Source organism: Chionomys nivalis, chromosome 10 (assembly GCF_950005125.1).
Source record: "Chionomys nivalis chromosome 10, mChiNiv1.1, whole genome shotgun sequence".
In the NCBI taxonomy this organism is placed as follows: domain Eukaryota; kingdom Metazoa; phylum Chordata; class Mammalia; order Rodentia; family Cricetidae; genus Chionomys; species Chionomys nivalis.
The window spans coordinates 63,723,609-63,745,300 of record NC_080095.1 but is presented as its reverse complement, the minus strand read 5'-3'; the positions used below and the strand labels follow the sequence as shown (position 1 = coordinate 63,745,300).

The 21,692-nt window shown below is 43.2% G+C and overlaps 2 protein-coding genes across 2 annotated transcripts in view; both read right to left on the bottom strand.

Moving 5' to 3' along the window:
- Slc25a21 (solute carrier family 25 member 21) overlaps positions 1 to 21,692 on the bottom strand; it is a 487,785-nt gene that overhangs the window by 66,480 nt on the left and 399,613 nt on the right. The gene's annotated exons all lie outside the window — the stretch shown is intronic.
- On the bottom strand, positions 19,150 to 20,207 carry LOC130882566 (S-formylglutathione hydrolase-like). The gene has a single exon (XM_057782795.1). It carries the CDS (start codon positions 20,139 to 20,141, stop codon positions 19,293 to 19,295), a length of 849 nt encoding a protein of 282 aa, XP_057638778.1. The 5' UTR covers positions 20,142 to 20,207; the 3' UTR covers positions 19,150 to 19,292.

The window sequence follows — 21,692 nt, the reverse complement described above, 5'->3', positions numbered from 1 at the left end:
GCCTCTATCACCTGCACACAGACCTTGACCCACACTTCCCACCAAAGCCTCTATCACCATTTTGTCCTTATTGCTTCCACATCAGTTTGTATCTTTCATACATCTCCTTGTCACTAGCTTCACTATTTATTGAGTACCGACCACATGGGAGTCTATGTTATCAACAGTACATTTATCTTTTTCATTGAAGTAGTGAACATGCTTAAGTTTTATCAATTGTCAAGTCTATAGGCTAGAAAGAACTAGCCCCAACATCTTATTAATCTAGATAATTTATTAGTAAGTCAAGAAAGCCAGGTATATTTCCCTCTTACTTTCCATAGAAGACCAACTGACAGGTGTCATTTACTGATCTCAGACCAACTGACTGCCTTATGACTGACTTGGAGCTTGAATTTTTGTCTGAGTCATTCATGAATTCTGTCATTAACAAACAGTTGAGTATCTGTCATGTGACTGATAGGGCTCAATGGATTAGGTTTAAGATGTGAACAAGTCAGACATATTTTTTCCATGCCCACTGAGGGGCTGGGGAGTGAAGTGCTTGGAACAGAGATTAATTTGGGGAAGTCGGAAATGTTCTGAGATGGACAGGGTGATGGTTGTGCAACAATACGCATGCCTTTTAATAACACTGCAACACACACTTAAAATAGCTAAAATGACAAGCTATATTAGGCATATGTTAATATAATTTTTAAAATGACACCAAAAAGTAGAAGTTAGAAGGAAAATAAGCCAGAGAATTTTATTTTGTCTAAATTCTTCAAAAACCGTGGGCCCAATCAGTCCCCCAATAGTGAAGAATTGAATAAATTTGCTACCTGACTTTTTTAAAGAAAAATATCTAGAAACCACAAGTTCAATGACTCTCTGTTCGTAGAAGAAATTGCAACACGTCTGCCAAGAAGAATCTAGTCAGTGCCAACCCTGAAAACACATTTCTGCTCTAAAAGTTAGCAGCATGCAAACGGACATCTCTGTGAGCGTCACAAGAGCACAGACACCCACGTGGTGTCTTCCTTCATCCCTGTCGGTGCCCTGCGACTGTGGCACGCAACACAGTCATGCGATAGGGCACCTGCTGATGTACCCAGTTGTTACCACGTGAATGTAAAATGTCTCCTGCTAGGCCTCTGAGCCTCAGCAAGGGTTGATGCTTGGGAAAGTTGTGGGACCTTTAGGAGACGCCACCTAGCCGGAGGACGTGGGTCACAGGCGATTGGAAGTCGGAGGTTTACAGCCCAGGCCTGCATTCTGTCAGATCCTCAATTCCTGATCCTCTCAGATGTGAGGAAGCTGCCTCACGCTGCTGCTGGCAAATCTTCCTTGCCGTGATGTAATGCACCTTCCGGTCATGTGCCAAAGTAAACTCCTCTTCCCTTCAGTTTGTTTCTTGGCAGGTATTTGGTCACACAACGAACTAAGACATCAGCGAAGGCCCCGGAGGTTTGCTTCTCCCTTCCCCTGGAAGGCAAATCCCTTGTAGCAAGCCTGGCATCTCCAACCAGGAAGGCAAATAGGAACCTGGAACACAGGGCTGAAAGTGGATTTCCTTCATGGCCAAGCCAAGCACTTCAAACTGTCCAGCCAGATGTTTCTCTATACGATCCTGGCAGCCATGTCCTGGGGAAGAGCCAGAATTTGGCCTAATTTCTACACTGCAAAGCTTGATGGAATGCTGGGGTAGTGCCATCCTATAATAAAAGGGGTGGGCCCTCTGATCAGCACGCCGTTCCCATTTGGGCTGGGAGTCTCTCCAAGGGTGGGTGGGCTTGAGTATAAGCGGGTGTGTTCATCCAATCCGTGCCAGGGCCTGGGTGGAGGAGGGAAGAGGGCTGAGAAAAGGTGGACGGAGGGGAAACCTTCTGCGTGATTGGGAGCTGGTGCCAGATGGGGCTGGCAGGCGTGTTCTGCAGCCTCCCTCTTCCCGTGTGTGGCCACCAGGGGATTGCCTGGCCAGGCAGACGGCTTCACATCTCTCAACTAAATCAAAGCTACATAATTGGAGATGCAGATCGAGAAACATGACGTGGTTCGCAAGACTCCCCGGAGGATTTGGAGTCTGTAATCCAGTGAGAGGCTTTAATGAGACCTGAGCTTGCCTTCTCATCTGTGAGAGAGGCTCACACTCCAGCTGGGCTCAAGGATGCAGAAAAAGGTTCCCCCCCACACAGTGTGGGCAATCTTTGTTGATTTCTTGCCTCTCATTTCTCTTGGCTCTCTTTTGCTTTCTCCCCAAAGAGATAACTTTGTTTTGAAGCTCGGGCCATTTCTGATTTTGTGATTGAGGTGTTAGGGCAAATAAGTGAAGGATGGGAAAACATTAACCTCATGCATTTTCTAAAAACAAACCTAAACATTTCTAAATCTCTTAGCACAAAAGCAATGCACATTGAAAATGAAATTCCAACAAAAAATAAGGATAGAAATGAGTAGGGATGAGAAGCAGAAGCACGAACTGAGTAGTTTTCTGATGCCCACCATACATAGTTCAAAATCATTCTGTGATAAAGGAACAATCTTTCCTTGCTTCCAATAGTCATGGATCAATATTTTCATAAATCACAATACAAAAGAGTAGTTAGAATAAGTACAAAAGGTATTCAAAGACATTTAAGAGCAAAATCAATTTTTACAAAGTCCTAACCTCAGCAGGTGACACACGTCATGGCAGCAATAGACAGCTCCAGCATTTCAAACACTTCCAATTCCTGTAAGCCATTGTGAGCATCATTTTTGCCTTGAGGTTACAAAAATTATGCATTGATCAAAGATATAGAATTAAAAAATATATATAAGTCATAAGGAGAACGGACTCTACTTCCTGCCTACTAACCTTTGCATTTTTGATTTTAGTATTTTGGACATCTTTCATATTAGTCCTTAAAAGATCTCCCTAATCTTTTCTTACATGTTTTTTAAAAAATTGATTATGCATATGTGTGTGTGTGGACACGAATGTAAGAGCCTTGGGAGGCTGGAGTGAACCTCGGATCCTCTGTAGCTGGAGTTAAGGCAGTTGTGAGCTGGGGTGTGGGTTTTGGGAACTGATCTGAGGTTCTCTGCAAGTGCAGTAAGTGCTTTTATCGGTAGAGTTGGCTCTTTAGCCTCAAGCTGATTCATTCTTGTGGGCTTCTGGAACTTCCTGGTGTAAAGGCCCCACATAATAAAATACAAAGCAAAACAAAACAAGAAAACTAGCCTGAACATTTACAGACACACAGTTGGTTTCTAGATTTTGTTTATAGTCAAAATTTGAAAGCACACATATGCACACGTGCCCACACACAGACACACACACACACCCCAGTGCTGGAGAAGAACTATTGAGTGCTAAGCTATGCTTTCTCAACACACTCCCATATATACCTTTTGATATACAAGTTGCTGGTAGCACTCTCTGGAATTTCTGGTTTTTGTGCTAAAGCCAACTCTTCTGTAGCCTAAAGGTTCTTGTTGGTCTCTGTGAGAGTCACATCAGGGCTGAGACAACTGATACAACATTGGTTAGCACACACAGGACAAGGCACGCCCTCCATAGGAGGGGGGAGGTGGATCCCATGCGGACAGGCTTTCTCATCAAGGGGCAGAGAAGTGTACTCATAAGGAGCGCCTGAATCCAGAGATCCAAAATCACACTCTGGCCTCTTGGGATGCACAGATTTTTATGCAGGCACCTCAGACTTTACCCCTAAAATCCTGAATGAATTTGCTCCCACTTAAGCCCCATTTCTTCTCTCTCGGGGTGTTCTTGCTGAAGAATTAAATTTGGGGCTGTGTAGGCTTACTTGTGGGAGTTTCCACTGTGGCTAGACCTTCATGTGGCCCTTGTGGCAGCAGCTAGCTGTGTGTTGGTAAAGCCATATTCCACTCCCAGGCAGGCAGGTCTAGTCTAGAACCTGAGCATTTGGCCCTGGCAGTCTTGCTCTGGGCACAGGGCACGACCCAGAAGAGGGGTGTAGCATTCCTGATGTTCATTCATATTTCAGATGTCTCCAGCACAGCCCAGTATGTCAGGTCTCTGGCATGTACAGAGCACCGGGGAAGATTTTGTGCTGAAGGTAAAATTGCCTAAGCAGGAAGACAAGTTTTCCTCTCTACTGGGCCGGTCAGGTTTAGACCACGAACTTCATCTACTTGGGTTTGGTTAGGCAGACTCGAGGAGGAGGGCAGTGATAAGTTCCTGGGCATTTTTAACAGAGAATAGAAATGCTACGGTTCCCAGAGGCTGACAAGGATTCGGGCACCTCCCTGTGAGAACCAGAGGCACACAGAGAGCCCGCGAAGAGACCAGACTGACTCTGCTGAAATTCGCTTCCATCAAGAATGCACAAATCCCATCAAAGGTTGGAGTGTGAATTAGGGGTTTGTGCCAGCAACCAGAGATGCATTTTTTTTCCATTCTTTTTTTCCCCTCACACTCAGTCTGGGCTCTGAGAGGCCAGCCTGTGTCCCAGCCATCACCTGCTCTGGGAGAGGTCTTAAGTTGACATTTCCTCGGTGACTGCCAGCCCCCAACGCAGAACTCCTGCACTGCAAAAAGCCCTTTGAATGCAAACCTGCCTCGGCAGGCCCGCTTTACATGTCCCTGGAGAAATGTTTTCCTTTTTGTCTGAATGTGCTCTTTTGAGTGGGCACCTTTCCTAGTCTCAGCCTCTTTTGTTTTCAGGCACTTTTCTCCTGAGTCTGGGGACAGCAACCTTCAACACTACACAGTTTCTTTTTCAAAAAGCAGAGAGACGTTTTCCTTGTAAGCGCCTCCATTTCAAAGTTCTTCTAAGGGGAACTTTATACTGACATTGAAATTCTGTTTCTTGACTTCAAGTTCTCGGTCGTAAAGACCACCCAGCAGAGAAAGTGCTATGTGCTTGTTTGCTGTTGGGACAACGTTGGTTATAGGGAAGACCAGGATGCATGCCCTCTTAAAGCTCTTTGGCCTGAGGTGACCTCACCTGTGTTTTTCAGAAAGGATGACTGCATCTTAGAAGGAGAAATGGCAAGACCACAGAATCGCTCACAGAACACACATAGAAGGCTCTTTATTGTGTGATTTCAGTCACCTCCGGATGACAGTGACAGACGCAATTAGAAAAGTTAACTCCTATATCCAGGGCAGTCGTTTTATTGTGATGTCAAGAAATAAGTCAGGGCTGGGCAGTGGTGGCACATGCCTTTAATCCCAGCACTTGGGGAGGCAGATCTCTGTGAGTTTGAGGCCAGCCTGGTCGACAGAGCTAGTTCCAGGATAGACTCCAAAGCTACACAGAGAAACCTTATCTTGAAAAACCAAAATCAATTAGTCAATCAGTATTTCTCTCATGTGTGTCTTTTTCCACTGGATACAGAGAAAAGAATCTGCCTATTTCTTGGCTGATCGCTGAGGACCACACTAGAAGGGCAGTGGGGATAACCTTACTTGTGATATGGACTTGGATACTGCTTTGCTCTGCAAAACCACCCATTGCGGCAAAGTCACATCAAAGCACCTGTATCAGGAAGAACTAAATTACTAAGTAATTACCATGTGGCTGATTTCTTTACTGTGAAAAACAGTAAAAGGAAAGAAAGGAAGAAAGAAAGATAGGAAGGAAGGAAGGAAAAAAGGGAAGAAGGAAGGAAGAAGGAAGGACAGATGGATGCTGAACAGTTTTATGTCAATTTGAAACAAACCGACAGGAGGGTACCTCATTTGAGAAAATGCCTCAAGATCCAGCTGTAGGTCATTTTCTTAATTAGTGATTGATGGGGAGGATTCAGTCCATTGTGGATAGTGCTACCCCTGGGCTGGTGATCCTGGGTTCTGTAAGAATGCAGGCTGAGCAAGCCATGAGGAGCAAGCCAGTAAGCAGCACCCTTCCATGGCCTCTGCATCAGCCCCTGCCTCCAGGTTTCTGCCCTGCTTGAGTTCCTGTCCTGAATTCCTTTGATGATGGACTGTGATATGAAGTGTGAGCCAGATAAACCCTTTTCCTCCCTAAACTGCTTTTTGGTCATGGTGTTTTGTCACAGTTAGTAGAAACCCAAACTAAAACAGGAAGGAAGGTCTTACAGATTAAATTCTTTGGGGGAAATGCACAATAGACTTCTTTTCATTGTCTTAATAGGCAAGGAGTAGCTTGATATCTACAAGGGAAGTCTCTCAGATTTAGTGGAAATGAAGAAACGAACACTGGTCTAAGCACAGTTCTCTGCCTGTCCTGAAGAAGGGGCTGCTGATGTGGGATTCCCCTCTGTATGCTGTGAATACGATTGGTTAATTAATGAAGAAAACTGCTTTGGACCTATAGCAGGGCAGAACTTAGCTTGGCAGGGAAAACTAAACTGAATGCTGGGAGAAAGAAGGGCAGAGTCAAGAGAAGTCACGTAGTCCCTGTCGGAGACAGATGCCAGATGGAACTTTAGTCTAGGTAAGCCACAGACACATGGCGATACACAGATTAATAGAAATGGGTTGAATTAAGATGCAAGAGTTAACCAATAAGAAGCCAGAGCTAATGGTCCAAGCAGTGATTTAAATAAGATTTATTTAAATTTATTTTCTGTGTGATTATTTCAGGTCTGAGCTGCTGAGCAGGCGGGAACCAGCAGGCGGCCTCCTTACAACAGGCTGCTCACTCCACACAGGCTCCTGGAGAGTTTGCTGAAACACCCAAGACTTGTCTGTTGTCAAGTGAGCGGCTTCGTCAGAGGTATCTGGGAGCAGAAAGCTACCTCACACATGATTCTTCAGAAACCATTTCCCCTCTCATCTAATGCTATCCCTTATCTATCTACGGATAAACAAAGAACTAAAGGGAAATTGGCCGGGGCTGAAATTTGCCCACAAGATTTTTTTTTAGGCCGGGCGGTGGTGGCGCACGCCTTTAATCCCAGCACTTGGGAGGCAGAGGTAGGCGGATCTCTGTGAGTTCGAGACCAGCCTGGTCTACAAGAGCTAGTTCCAGGACAGGCTCCAAGGCCACAGAGAAACCCTGTCTCGAAAAAAAAAAAAAAAAAAAAAAAAAAGATTTTTTTTGAAAGACAAGAACACATCATCACTACAGAGGATACTACATAAGACAAATCTGAACAGCATAGAATCTAGGCCCGAGGTAATGAGGAGAGCCAGAAATTCCTATGTACTTGCAGAAGCCAAAGTGGCAATTGTCATTAAATCAGAGATTATTAGCAGTGTGAGCCCACAAATTCCTACATGGTTATAGCTTCTTTACCTTCATCAGATCTTCAGTGATACTTTCATTCAGCTCCACAGTGTCCAATTACCATGCTGAGGACTGGTGGGACCATATATTGCTTAAGAACAATTGAGGGTAAAGTCAGTATCAATGAACTAATATAAACGAGTTCTTATGGTAAAGTCAGTATGAAGTGAGTTGCCTTGACCAGCAGTTGTCTGATTGCTGGTTCCTTGGTACGTATGGCGTTGTCTGCATGTAGGCTGATTTGTGAGATCTATTCTCTTGGGAAATGCTTCCACGGGAAGCAAGAAACTTCCTGTAGCCCTTCAAATGATTATCATGAGAAGAAATGAAGAGAAAAACAATGTATGGTGTAGAAGGATGCAATGAAGTCTTATTAGAAGGATGAATTAAAGTATCAACTATGGTATATTTTCTGGTTGCTTGATTAGCAGTGTTGAGAGGGAAGACAGAGAGAAAGAGAGAGAGAGAGAGAGAGAGAGAGAGAGAGAGAGAGAGGGAGGGAGGAGGTTGGCTTCTCTTGTCACTGTTTTTCACCCTTGCCAAATCATTTGGAAGATCCTTAGAGACTGTGGAGGTTGTTCCTTGAAGACCAACTGATGTCTAGACGGGGTTAAAAGCTTTTCTTTAATTACAGCCTCAGAGATGTTCCTCTTCTCTTTCATCTGTGCCTTTGAGGGGCTCAGTCCTTGCCCTTGCCATCACCATCTGAAAGGCTATACAGGCTGCTTCACCATTCAGTTTGTGCATCCAAACAGAAGCCTTAAGTGTTTTCCCCTTGCTTAGGTTGGCACAGCGAACCAGGGGGTGTGACTTTGCTCCTCTCAGTCTCTATTTGTTCTCTTGAGCACGTAGCACATTAGTGTCCTGCTTGGTGCCAGATATGTCCTTTATGACAGCATTCACTTCAGGCGACTTCCTTGAGGGGGTTGCACCCCTGATCCTCTCCCTCAAAAGATGCAAAGCAAAAGAAATTGGTCCACTCTTTCTTGATAAAGTTGGCTTACTTCATCTCACTCCGGAGCACAGACTGCTAAGTGTACTCCTCGGCGATTCGCAGCAATTACTGCAAGTTGGTTAATCTCCACAAATTTTCACAGGGGACTTTAGAGTGCTTTGCGTAGCTACAGTAACAACCCGGTGATATTGACTGACTTCTCAGAGGCCACACAGCAAGTTGGAGAAGAGCCAGCTCATGAATCATCATCCCAGCTCCTGATTTTAGGATGTATTTGCATAAAAGTAACTTAAGAATTAATGTGGACTAGGCTTGTACTAATGAAAGAAAGACATATAAAAATGTAGACTAGTATAGCAGTTAGAGAAGTTTTAATCAAATTATCCAATCATAGAAAGAAAGACTTCCGGGCTTTAATGAGTTCTTGTTACTGGGGACTGGCTATTTCATGCTGTATAGGAATATCTAGGCTTAATGTTCGCGTGTTCTTTTTCTCCTCCATGCTTCCAGATCTCAACTAGGATATAGATAAGAGTGGAGACAGTGTGGTGCCCTCCTACTCAGATTGGCGCCTTTGCAAGGGCCAGGCTAGGAGAGAGGTTGGGCAGTGGGGCAGGTGAGGCCTGGTCACCTCTCACAGAGCCAAGTGCTCTTTCGCTGTGCTGCTGACACAACAGACCCGTCACTCCTGTCACGGGAACAATGATCGTACCAATGACAATTCATATCAGAGTGTAGCTCTTTTAAATCCGGAGACACAAAGTTAGTTGTCTCATGCTAACTGTTCCTCCCAGGTCTCACAGTCATCCCGGGGCCGTTTCTTATTCTGAAAGCTCAGCCACAGTGCCGGGAGCAGGTGCCTGAGTGCTCCCTTCTGGAGACAGTACTCCAGCCCCTGTGGAGACTCTGGGTCCAGGGAATGGCAGCTGCTCTGAGAGCCACCCAAAGTTCACATCAGTGTCATGGGCTTTGAATGCTGTGTTTAGCACCACAGTCATGGAGCATTCTGAAAGCTCCCTTTTCCTTGAATATTGCAGAGTGATATGAATTTGAAAATATAAACTACCCTCAATTCAAGCATAATGGGGATGCTACAGTTTTGCACCTTGGGTGACCCCAAAGACCCACGTATTGAAGGTTGTGGTCCTCGTCTGCTTCTTTGGCTGTCTGTGGCTGCAAAACCTTTAAGAAGGGGGACCTAGGTGGAGGAAGTTTGGTCACTGGAAGAGAGCTCTGGAAGGACATGGGAACCCCTGCTTCTCCCTTTGTCACTTCTCAGTAGCCCTGAGATAAACAGCCCATCCCCCATACCACAAACTCAAAAAGGTCATTGGCTTGCACCTTTGAAACCATGAGACAAAATGAATGTTTTGTTTCCCCTCCCTCATTTTTAAAAGCACTATTCACCTGAAGTATTTTATCCCAGACACAGTTCCAGCTAAGCTTTGAATCTAGAACTGGATCTTAGTTCAGCCCAGCTCTGCTTCTTAGCACCCATGTTACCTTAAACATGGGGTTATCTAAGCTTTCACTTAAGAAAAAAATCTGCTAGTGGGATGATATGCAATGGTTGTCTCCGGCTTGTGATGGGGATTAATTCAGACAATGTTCATAAAGAACTTACATCTGTGTCTGGTCCCCAGTAAGCCCTTCATAACTGTTGGTACTCTGCTAGGTCTATAGTACAAAACAGACCGTAAGAATACACCATTATCTTGAGTTAATCCAGCATTCTTATTCAGACAGTTTAGCGAAGATAAACTCACTGCCTCAATTATACAAACCCTGGTGTTTATATGGCACGTGAGGTTACAAATACTGTAAGGTGAACATTACATCATAGTTATCCGCTGGTTGCTTACCCTGAATATAGCCATAGAGTGAGGCTCAGACTTTTAACACTGTTGTTTTAAAGACAAGTAAGACAAGCTAACAAAAGCACACACAGACTCCAAAATGACACGTGAAAAATGGATATGCTGACTCTGTTGTGGGACTTAGTTATTATTACAGAGGCCCAGATGTGGACTTTTCTGTGGGACAACTTAGGGAGTGTCACGTTTGGTAGTGTCACGTTCGGGACAGGGCTTCACTGTGTAACAGCCCTGGCTGTCCTGGAACTAGTTGTTGTAGACCAGGTTGACCTCGAACTCACAGAGATCCGCCTGTCTCTGCCTCCCAAGTGCTGGAGTGCTCCCATGTACCACCACTGCCCGGCACATTCATTTTTTTCATTCATCCAGGAATTTTCTCCTTTATTTAACAAATATTTACTGAGTGCTGCCCTGCTGAGCCTGGATGGTGCTGGAGATATTGGTGTTGACCTCCTCTACCACTGAGGCTAAAAACAGAAAGAACACTGGGTTGTGTTCATGAGACATTATTTCTGGGTCTGGAGAGATGGTTCACAAGGTAAGACCAATGGCTGCTTTTCAAGAGGACTCGGGTTATATTTCTAATACCCACATGCATGGCAACTCACAACCATCTGTGGGTGACTGGACACCCTCTTCTGTCCTCCATGGGCACCAGGATACAGGTGGTGTACAGACATACACAAGGGAAAACACCCATATATGCATGAATACATACATATATATATCATATTAATAAATCAAATGAATAAACTTTTAAAATTAAAAAACAATTCTTGATGTATGACTGTGAATATTGGTGGCAGAGAGAAGGGGGCACTTGGACTTCCATTTCTGCAGTAGGGTCCCTGCTTGACTAAAAGTGGTGCTCACATAGGAATCAAACACACCGGAGCACATTCAGAAGATCAGAGAAAGCAAACACCACGCCCTTTGCTACAGACACAGTAGCCTCCAAAGATAAAATTTATCTGCAGACAGGAACCAGACAGGAACATTCGCTTACTCAGAGATAAGGCCCTGGCTCTGGGGTAGGGCTACCTTTCACTGAGATTTCTCCTCCAACCTGGCCTGCTATAGAAATTGCATCCTGGGAAGGTCAGCCATGATTTATTAACTGAAACAGTTCAGGGGGTAGGGATGGGTGGTGAGTTAATCTAAGAAAAGTGATTTTTATATGTATTTTCTGAGAGAGAGAGATGTTGCTTGGGGCAAAGTTGTGATTAAAAAAAAGGATTCTATACTCATTCTCAACACACACACACACACACACACGCACGCACGCACGCACGCACGCAGGCAGGCAGGCAGGCAGGCAGGCAGGCAGGCAGGCAGGCAGGCAGGGGGGCCTTAATGCTCACCACATCTCTGATGGATTCAGATAGCCAATGGCTCAGACACATTTCACAAGTAGGGATGTCAACAAGCACAGCTTCAGGGAGAGGAGATGGTGCCTGAAGATTCTTTTAATACGGAGCACCCGGGCTAGGACCAGTGCCGAGGTTTCCCGCCTATCTTTAGGAGTTGCAGCTGTCACTCTACACACATCTGAGTGAGAAGGAAGAATAGGGAGGCTTCAGCGTTGCTGCGTGTTTTGCCTTTTAAATGAGAACTTTGCGAGGACTAGTTAAGAGGAAGGTTGGCTGTTACCCCTTCTTTACCAATCTGGGTGGACTCTGATTAGCTGGACTACTTATCGGGAGAAATAAAACTGGACCAATATCCCAGCCCTGTGCAATTAGAAACTTCTGCTCCTGGCCTTTTGAAAAGCTTATTCTTGGTGTTCTGAACTGCCATGTTTTTGTTTTTTTTTAAAAAAAAACAAACAAGCAAGTAAACAAACAAACAAAATACCAACCAACCAAAGAAATAAATCCTAATATCCCAAACCAGGGTATGCTGAGGCTGCCACGCTCTGAGAAGCTTTGGGGCACAGGAGGAGTGTCTGGAGGGTGAGACCCCATGCAAACAGAGTGCAATGCCAAGGATCATCAAAGTACAGATGTGCAGAAAAGGCAACTATGTGTGACGTCACTTGGCTTTAGCTGCCTCAGCAGCTCACGTGGCGCTCAGAGACAGTGCCCATCCAAGTTTTTCCAGAGTTCCTCACCCACAAAGGGCTGAACAAAACGACAGGGCTGTCTGGAAGATTTAGTGTTCTGGGATAACGTGTCACACAGTAAAAGACAACCAGAACCAGCGGTCTGAAGGAGGACAAGCACCAGCGATTTCGTGGACAAGTGCCAGAGGGCAGATGGGAGCATAGCTTAGAGCTGTTTGCGTCTATTCTGCTGTGGCTCGGGGAAATTCAGATTGTACTAGAATAGAAGAGACAACAACATCAACCAAACCCGAAAAGAGAGTAGTTGTTTTCCTCCCGAGTCCTCCTGGGTGTCCTTTTCCGCTGCTACTCCTAACACTCGTGTTTAGTGTCTAAGCAGATCGCCCTTGAACTGTTCCCACCTCTCACTAGGTCATTATTTATTTGCTTCCGTAAAGATGGCGATACACATTTGCTGTTGGTTCTTCCTCTCCACTGCCGTGCAGATGTATTTTGGAGACAGAATCTGCCTTCTTGTAGCTGAAATGTCAGCAGGTCTCAAATCAAATCCTTTCTCACACAGAGCTAATTCCTTCATCTTTCTTTCCAACCTCGGCTAGTGATCATTAGCCCTCGGGCCTCTTGAATTGCCAAGTCATTCTTTTCTGAAATATCTTTCAAGAATATGCCTATGTCACTTCTCAGTTCCTATCTAGACTTCTGCAGTAGCTTGTAGTTGGCTGCCCCACCTCATTCCCAGCTATGATCGAGCCAGTGTTTGTCTTGCTGTGCAGTGAACTTTAAAAATCAACTAAAGATGAAGCAACAGAATAGAATAAAAATGAATAGTAAATATCAGTATCTTGCAGATTGGAGAGGTATTATGCTTTAAATTTTTTGTTGCCATTAAAATATACATTCTTAAATATGCTTGTACCAGGTTCTACTTGAAAATGTATTTCCTGCAGTTTGAAGGAAGAAAGGTGATAGGCAAATTGGTGAGCCAGTGGTTCAGTTCTGGTCATATGACTGCCCTGTTCAAATGTCTCCAAGGCTCCCGAGGACTTCCTACCTCTTTTCTACAAGCTCCAACCCTGAGCAGGGCATTTTATGTTTTCTGAATCAGTCCATGACTTCTGGTTCCTGGGATCTGAGTTAACATGTTCACATGATTTGTCTGGTTTTCCCACAAATCCACATTTTAGTGTTGAAGAGGTCACATGACATAGTGGAAATAGTCAAGTCCTGTAGTCATGCTCCCCAGAGTCTGACTGGAGGGGCTGCCATTTACTCTCTAGACAGACTGAAAGATCTAGAGACAGAAGTTCCTTGTCCCTAAGAAGGCGACCCTGAAAGGCTGACATGGAGATTATTCGAGGTCATGCTTATTATTATTATGACCAATATGTGGCACCAAGAAATATTTTAATATTTTACTCAGGTCATCTTGTCAGCATTTTCAAAACAATACTATGTCGTAATATTTATGTTCATAACTGTATAGCTACAGTTTATATTGCTCTAAGCATAAATAATTGCAGCATAATAACAGGCATATTGAAGACACTCAACTCTTTTGTCATTTTGAGTTAAATTTTCTATTTATGTATGGTAATTCTTGTGTTGGCTAACCTTTTGGGGGGCTTCCTATTCCTAGATCAGGGATTATTTTCAATGCTATCTGGTGCTTTCCATGAAATTTAGAAAAATGAACTTCATAAAAAGTAAATGCTGTCCAGCAGGGAGTTTGTCTTGGTGAGTCCTGCACACACCCATTACACCGAGTCTCGACATTTTATTTCCTCTCAATTCTGACCCCCTCGGGATGACCAAATGTCTATCACTTCAGGTAGAAATACAGAAAATTCTCTTCAGTCCTATTTGCCCAAGAGAGAGGTGAGAGAGATCCAGTCCCTAAATTCTTTGGTATTTTGAAAAAGTCAGCACAAAATTCAGAAGGACGTCTGCGAAACTCCTTATTTTGAACAGAATGGAGCCTTCAAACCTTGAAAAGTCAGAGTGAGTCAAACGCACTGAAGATCAAATGTGTAAATCCCAGGACTGCACTTACGCACTTCTTGTAGTGAATGCTCTTTTCCTCCTAATCCATTATGCTAATACATATGCCACATTTTATGAGGCCAAGGTGAAAACTAATCAGACTCTATTGTAACTAAGCCTGTTTAGCTGACACATGACACCTAAACGGATTTCTAGCTCAGCAAATCAAGGCTGATGGTATCTGCCGGGAGGTGATGAATAATGAGCTAATCACAAAGGATTGTCTCACTAAGGAGGTGGCAAAACACGCTTTGGATCTGCGGTTTTAACCCTTTTACACTGGACATCTGGCGCTGCAGACTCTGCCGTGACCGGGCTCTTTTAAAGCTGACTCACATCTGGGCCGAGCCCACGGCGTTGTTGCACTGAATTCTGCAGTGTGGAAAAACATGCACCGACCTGAAAACCTCTCCTGAAGGAACCTGCGGCACTCCAGTCGGTGCCTCACAGTTCTGTGGCCCTGGAGTAGCAAGAGAGAGATGCACCGCTCATCACTGTCACCACTGGAACAGCCAAAGGAATGTGGTGGGCAGCAACTGGGCCAATTTACAGCTTTAAAGTAACCAAGAGAAAAGCCAGCTCACGAAATTGACAATGACTTAGGCTTGACTCCCAATTAGGTTATATTTGATTATTAAAGCTTGTTTTAAACTGATTTTAATGACCCATTTTTTTTTTTCCACAGTGGAACTGCATGTCTTTCTCGTTCTGACCCTACTGCCTCTTCGGCCTTTTCTCATTGTTCCCTTAGAAACCGAGCAACATCCATAATTTGTTCAGGCTGGGGCAAACTGCTACAGATTATTTTCAGCTGAGTGGAAGATCTGGGTTCAAATATTTTGTCACTCTGAGAAGGTTAACTGCTTCAAACCTTAGCTTGCATCTATTAAATGAGATAGTAATGGAAGCTCGGGGTTGTTTGGAATATAAAATAGTGCATGAGTCAAGGTAGTGAGTGTGTGACTCTCGCGGAGTGCCTAGAAACAGGGGGCTGCTTTAATCATTCCTCCAAGGTGAAAGATTCTCAGCGTGAGACTGCTGCTATATTTCCTTCACAAAGCAATATGGTGTAGGTTCTTGCTTTTGTTGCATGAAGGGAATGTAGCTGGTACTGTTTTGCTGGGGAAGCTGAGAAAGCACAAACTTCTTGGACAGTAGAACTCTTTTGTAGAGTAGGCTCGCCGTTCTTTCTCTCTTCTCTGTGTATCTCTGTCTCTCTCTCTCTGGTCATTTTAGTTTAGCCTTCTGCTGAGTTATTCCAGACATGTCTATGTTTCTATTCCATTCCCAGCAGGGGCTATTGTTTCTTCTCTCTGGGATGGGTTCATTCTCCCTCCTCGCTCCCCAGCATTCTCACAGTCTTCTCTGAAGGAGCTTTCGGTGACTTTTCAAAAATTTCTGTTTTAAGGATCTTACACATTTTGAAGTTTCTTTTCAGAATTTCAGAACTTTTATTCAACTAACATTTGATAAAGGTCTTCAAGTTTGAAACAGAGCTAAAGTCCTAAAAATCTCATGAAGAAGGCATTCTCCATGTTGTTTTGTTTCTGTATTTTCTGAACTCCAAGGATGGCAGCTTAGCATTGTATTGCCCATGCTTACACTTTTCTTCTAATAGTGTTAGTTAGGATGCTTGAACTTTCCTTAGCCACAAATTATTTTTAAAATGCCTACATTTATCTTTTTCTACAAGAAAGGATTGTATGACAAGAAAAGCAACGACAACCCCGAGAATACGGAAGTCCTTGCACGGTGTTTATGTCTTTAATTAAGACTTCTTACTCCTTAGACCTCTTTGGGGCAGCCATTATTTGCTTCTTTGTAGACTCTATTAAAGAGTTTTGTGGGGAAAAAAAAGAAACTAACTTGTCATATTGAGCCAGAGCCCTTTGTGCTCTTGAAGGCAGTGGCCATCCATCTTTACAGAACTGTCTGGACTCTGTTTTCAACCCAGTCAGCGGGGTCCAGTATGGACAGAGATGGCTGACAAGGTTCCCCGCTTGGTTTCTATGTGCTTCAGAAAGCGCTATGTTGTTGTACACATAGCATTTGTTGATTGTGATTTCTGGTGATTTCTATAAAATATTAGGTATCAGACTCTCGGTGAGGCATATAATCCTCTAATAGATCTGATTTATGTCTCTAACTTAGGTTACCTTTACTGGGAACACCCTAGCTTTGGAGGTTGCCTGTGTTTCATTTTGCCATATCTAATTAGAGCTATGCACATAGCCAGTCTTGTAATTTGTTGGCCATATTCTATTACTCATGTAGCCATCTTGATTTTCTGTCTGTCTGTTTTGTCTGACTTTTACACGGATGTCCACCTTATGCCTGAGTGCATGGTTAGTCCACTTTTCTTTCTTATCAAGTAGACCTGAACACAAAGACTCTATCTGGGGATCAGCCCTTAGAGCTGTGCAGACTCCGCGGTAACTGACACGGCAGCATTCCACTGTGCGGAGCATCAAGTGAAGATGTAGGCTTTCAGAGCCATTCAAGAGGAGGCTTACGTTTGTTATCTAACAGTTCATCTGGTCTGTGGCATGACTACTCCATTTAAATATTTAATGTGTTTTTATTTAAAAAAATTAATGCCTAATTCTCTTCATTTTCTAACCTGGGCATTAGTCAAGCACCGCAAATGTCTTACAGAAATGCAAATATTACACAGGCAAAATAAAAAAGTAAATCACCGATTCAATCTTATTTTTTACAATTGTCATTTTTGGACGAGAGCCAAGAATTGATGTTTTGATGGCGCTGATGAATGCAGAGCACACCTCCCTCCATTGTTACTGGAACAAAGATCACTTGCTTTGAATGGCTCGAGATATGTAAACACAGCTGGCCCAATAGCCTGAGTGGCATTGAAGCACAGAGCTGGAGGAGATGGGTTTAAGGGTAACCCAGGGACGCACACACTTTTGTGTAAAAGAATCCCAGAGCCCAGACTGTATCTATTCCGATTGTGAAGGCAAACTTCAGGCCTCCTGAGAAGGTCATCTCTTATTTACAAGTAGCGTGCTCTGTGTAGCATTAGAATTATGGATGAATTACTGAATTCCCAGCTAACAAAAATCTCAAAAACTTTAGGGGCACTTATGTAAAGTTAGCAGGTTTTAATCTCACCAAATAAGAAACAATAAAACCTCAAACCGCTGACTGCTATCTGTTGTTTCATGAAAATATATTTGACACAACATACATTAACAAATAATAGACTTTTAAGTAGATTATGAGCCTTGCAAAACCCGTTTTCTTATTTTGGCACATACCACAAGAACATATTGTCACACACAGTGTGGTTTTTGGGCCACTGGCTTCTCCCTGGTTTGATCTATGCTGATGGACGAGCAGCAAAAGTCTGAGCTCAGAGCAGCTTGTGGGTGCAGGGTCTCCTTCAGGGTCAGGCAACAGGAAAGCTTGGCAGAATCTAAGACTCTTTCCTAGTATGGGCTGCGTTAGGACTGTGGTGGCATGATGCATACCTCATGAGCCTGGTGGGGCTCTTAGAGGACAGTCACACACGGAGAGCCCTCGTGAGAACGGAGGGGACTCTTGTCTGAGGCTCAGAGGACATATTTCAATTGTATCAAAGCCAGAAAAATCTTCTAGTCCTTCAAAACCACATCCAGAGCTTCCGAAGTACAAATCTGGAAAGTCTTGCTGTTTGCAAAGGATAAATCCAAAAACATGAAAAACTAAATCTCCAAATCCTCGCCTATGGAGGAATTCATCTAGTCTTCTGGATTTTCCAATAATTTTTGCTGAGACACACATATTGTATGGTACATCATTTCCCCAAACCAAGCAAATGTCATTAAAAGTTTTACGTTTAATCTTTCATATAGGACCTGTTTCATTTTTCGTAGACACCAAATTTTAATCACTTAAGAAATGCTGTCTTTCAGGAGAAGAGAACAACACAACAACAACAACACAACAAAACAACAACAACAACAACAACAAAAGCCTGAGTGGCGAGGGAGGCTGCATGGCTGCAAGGCTTGCACTAGTTCTTCAGTCACTCACTAGGTTCAAAGTACATATGATTCGAATTTGAACCTCAGCAAAACTGCCAATTAACACATCACAAACCTTCATGGTCGATTGCAAATATTCAAAACCTAGAGTGTTAAATCTGCAAATACCAAGAGTCTCCTGCATAGCTCTCTGGCAGTTCGGTGTTACATAATTTGGGGTGAGAAATCCAGGTTGCTGTTGGGAATGGAAACCATCATAAACTGCATCTTCCTTTGTTGCAGGGGAAAAGCAAAGAAAAACCCACTTAAAACTAGGACAGCGATTGTCTCTGTGAATCGCTGCCTTCACTGTGCATAGTGAGAAAATGATACCGTGAACTAAGAAACTGTAATTGCCAAACATGTTCAGGAGAAAAAGCAGGTTAAAAAGCCTTTTCTTGCTGAGGTGCTCTGCTAAGAAAAGATATTTTATGTTTACCAGCACACTAAGAAGAATTTCACATCCACCGGCATTCTTGAGGGATTTTGTGTTCTTTCAAAATAAACTTTGAATACTTTGCCTGGTTGTATGTATGATGACAGATTTTGGGATTAAAAAAAAATCAGTCACTGGGTAGCTAAACAAGGGTAATGTTTGTATCTTCTTAGCTGAGTGATATGTTAGTCTTAGCAGACAGTGCTGGGGTAGGAAGCTCGCTGTGTAAAGTATCCGCATCACCAAGGTCCGGTCAGAGAGCATTTGTCTGGGAAGAACGCTAAAGGGTAAGCAATCGGCGAATCAGAGAAAGACTCTGTGATGGACCCACGCTCTAAGCTTGGCTCAGTCTTAGATTCCGGCGATCTCAGAGGGAACGTGTTAGAAAGTCTTAAAATTAAAGTAACGTGCAATTATTGAATATTTCTTTTAGATAATTTATAAATGAAAATATATTTATTTATTATTTTGTCCCAAAGAGATAAGATTTTTTTAAAAAATTAAGAACAACGGTGATTGACAAAATAATATATATTTTTTTTTTTTTTTTTTTTGAAAGTTTGATATCTTTATTCAGAAAAGTGATTCAACTGCAGGAGGATGATCTTTTGAGAGGAAACCCCAAATCTTTTACTGAGCAATTCCGTGTAGTCCAAGGTTTATAATCCCTATGAGATTCTTCCACCTGAAGCTTTTCATGCGTTCAGGTATTTTGCATGATGCCTGATGTGGTCGGTGATGAAGGTTGCAATGAAGTAGTAGCTATGATCATAACCCTCCTGTAGCCTATAAACAACAGGGATTTTCTTTTCTGTGCAGGCAGCTATGAAGTTATCAGGGAGTAACTGCCCATTTGTAAGAAACTCGTCATCTTTTCCTTGATCAATTAATATGTCAATCTGGGAACCTGAAGAGGACTTCACGAGACAGGTTGCATCGTACGCCTTCCATTTACTTTCATCTGGTCCCAAATATCCATTAAAAACTTTTTTGCCCCAAGGACAGAGCACTGGGTTGCAAATTGGAGCAAATGCTGACACAGATTTGTATTTTCCAGGATTTTTCAAAGCACAAATCAGAGCTCCGTGGCCTCCCATGGAGTGACCAAAAATAGACATCCTCTGTGGGTCCACTGGGAAATTGGCATTTATGAGTTGTGGAAGCTCCTCGGTTACGTAAGAGTACATTCTGTAATTTGTTTTCCAGGGGTCTTCAGTGGCATTCACGTAGAAGCCTGCACCAGTGCCGAAGTCCCAGCTGTCATCTTCTCCTTTGATGTTGCAGCCACGAGGACTGGTATCTGGAGCAATGACGACAAGGCCGTGTTCTGAGGCAGCTTGCTGAAAGCCAGACTTGGTTATGAAATTTTGTTCTGTGCAAGTTAAACCAGACAGCCAGTAGAGTGCAGGACACTTGGCACTCTCTGCCTGTGGAGGCAGGTAGACAGCAAGTCTCATTTTACATTTCAGCTCAACACTGTCATGTTCAGAGACCTTCTGGAGCCCCCCGAAGCACCTGTTGCTAGAAATCTGCCTCAGTGCCATTCTCCTCCTGTTAAGTTGCTACTTGTTCTTTCTGTCCGTACCAAAGGGCAGTGGATCTCGGGGAGAGACCGCCAATAATATATATTTTTATAGAAACATTAAAACTGTATTCCTTCACAGTTTTCTGATTCGTGTGTTGACAGAAGAACAATGCCACAGATAGAAAACACAAGTCTTCCAGAGCCCAGGGACATGCTTTCATTAGTCCTAGGGATAACCCCTGACACAACATTCTATTGTCGATGTGTGGCAGATAAGGGGACTGAGAGAAGCTGAAGAACTTACCTAGCAACTTTTTTTGTGGTCCCAAGGCAAAGTTTTCACCATCATATCACAAACATAGTGCCCCTACCCCACCCTCACCACAGTGGAGAAAGACAGAAGTGTGGTGGGGTTCAAAGATGTTCATTGGCTTCGTCAATAAATCGGGGCAAGTTCAGGGCCTCTATGGGGGGCATTTGTGGATATTCTGGGTTAGCAGGTCTGCCTCCAAACCTCACAGCGGCCAGCTCCAGTGGCGTCCTCCCTCCTCCCCTTACAGAGGGAACTCTAGGCAGGTGTTCTATGTGTTCCTTAAGCAGCCTGTCACTTTTGACCATTTATTGTAGTGATTTGTGTTCTTCTCGTAATGCTCTCTATTAGTCTCCAAGTTTCTGTACATAAAAAGATTTGGTTGTTTAATTTAGCAAGTGCTTTATATATAGAAAGAACTCAACATGTGTACATTCTAAAGATATAATTAATTACTCTCTAGGTGTACATGATCTTGATTCCTCTGATCATATCGTAGGTTTCTATCAATCGCCTCAGATTATATATTAACAAACATTGCTCTTTCTCAAGCACTACTTGAGACACTACTTAAGAAGCAGACAAAGTGAGGAAGAGGATGGTGAGTTAGCTCCAGGGATCTTAGTAGTAACTATTCTAGGTTGCAAAATTGTAGGATAGACAGAAGATTCTATACTCATATTACTAATTAATGTTGTTTATTTTAAAGTCAAATTTTAGACAAAAACCCAACAGTTGAAATAAGAATTCAGGTCACCTTCAGGCCTTTGAGGCTGCTAACCACTTTTCCTTTGTGACACATGTTGGGTTGTGGTAACTGTCACCTCATGGTATCTCACAAACTACTGCAAAATAAAAGATGCTGACGTTTCTAGAAATAACCATCATCTAAACTATCTTAATGAAGCTATATCATTTTAAATTTACTCCAGTGGGATTCATGTGCAATATTATTTTGTTTTTGTAGTGTAAGAGCTTTAATAAATATAACAACAGGGCTGGAGAGATGGCTCAGAGGTTAAGAGCACGGCTGCTCTTCCGGAGGTCCTGAGTTCAATTCCCAGCAACCACATGGTGGCTCACAACCATCTGTAATGAGATCTGGTGCTCTCTTCTGGCTTGCAGGCATACATGGAGGCTGAACACTGTGTACATAATAAATCAATAAATCTTTAAAAAAATAAATAAATACAACAACAGCTATCAGGTATATCGATCTTATTATTCACACAAGAGTTACATATATTCATTGTACAATAG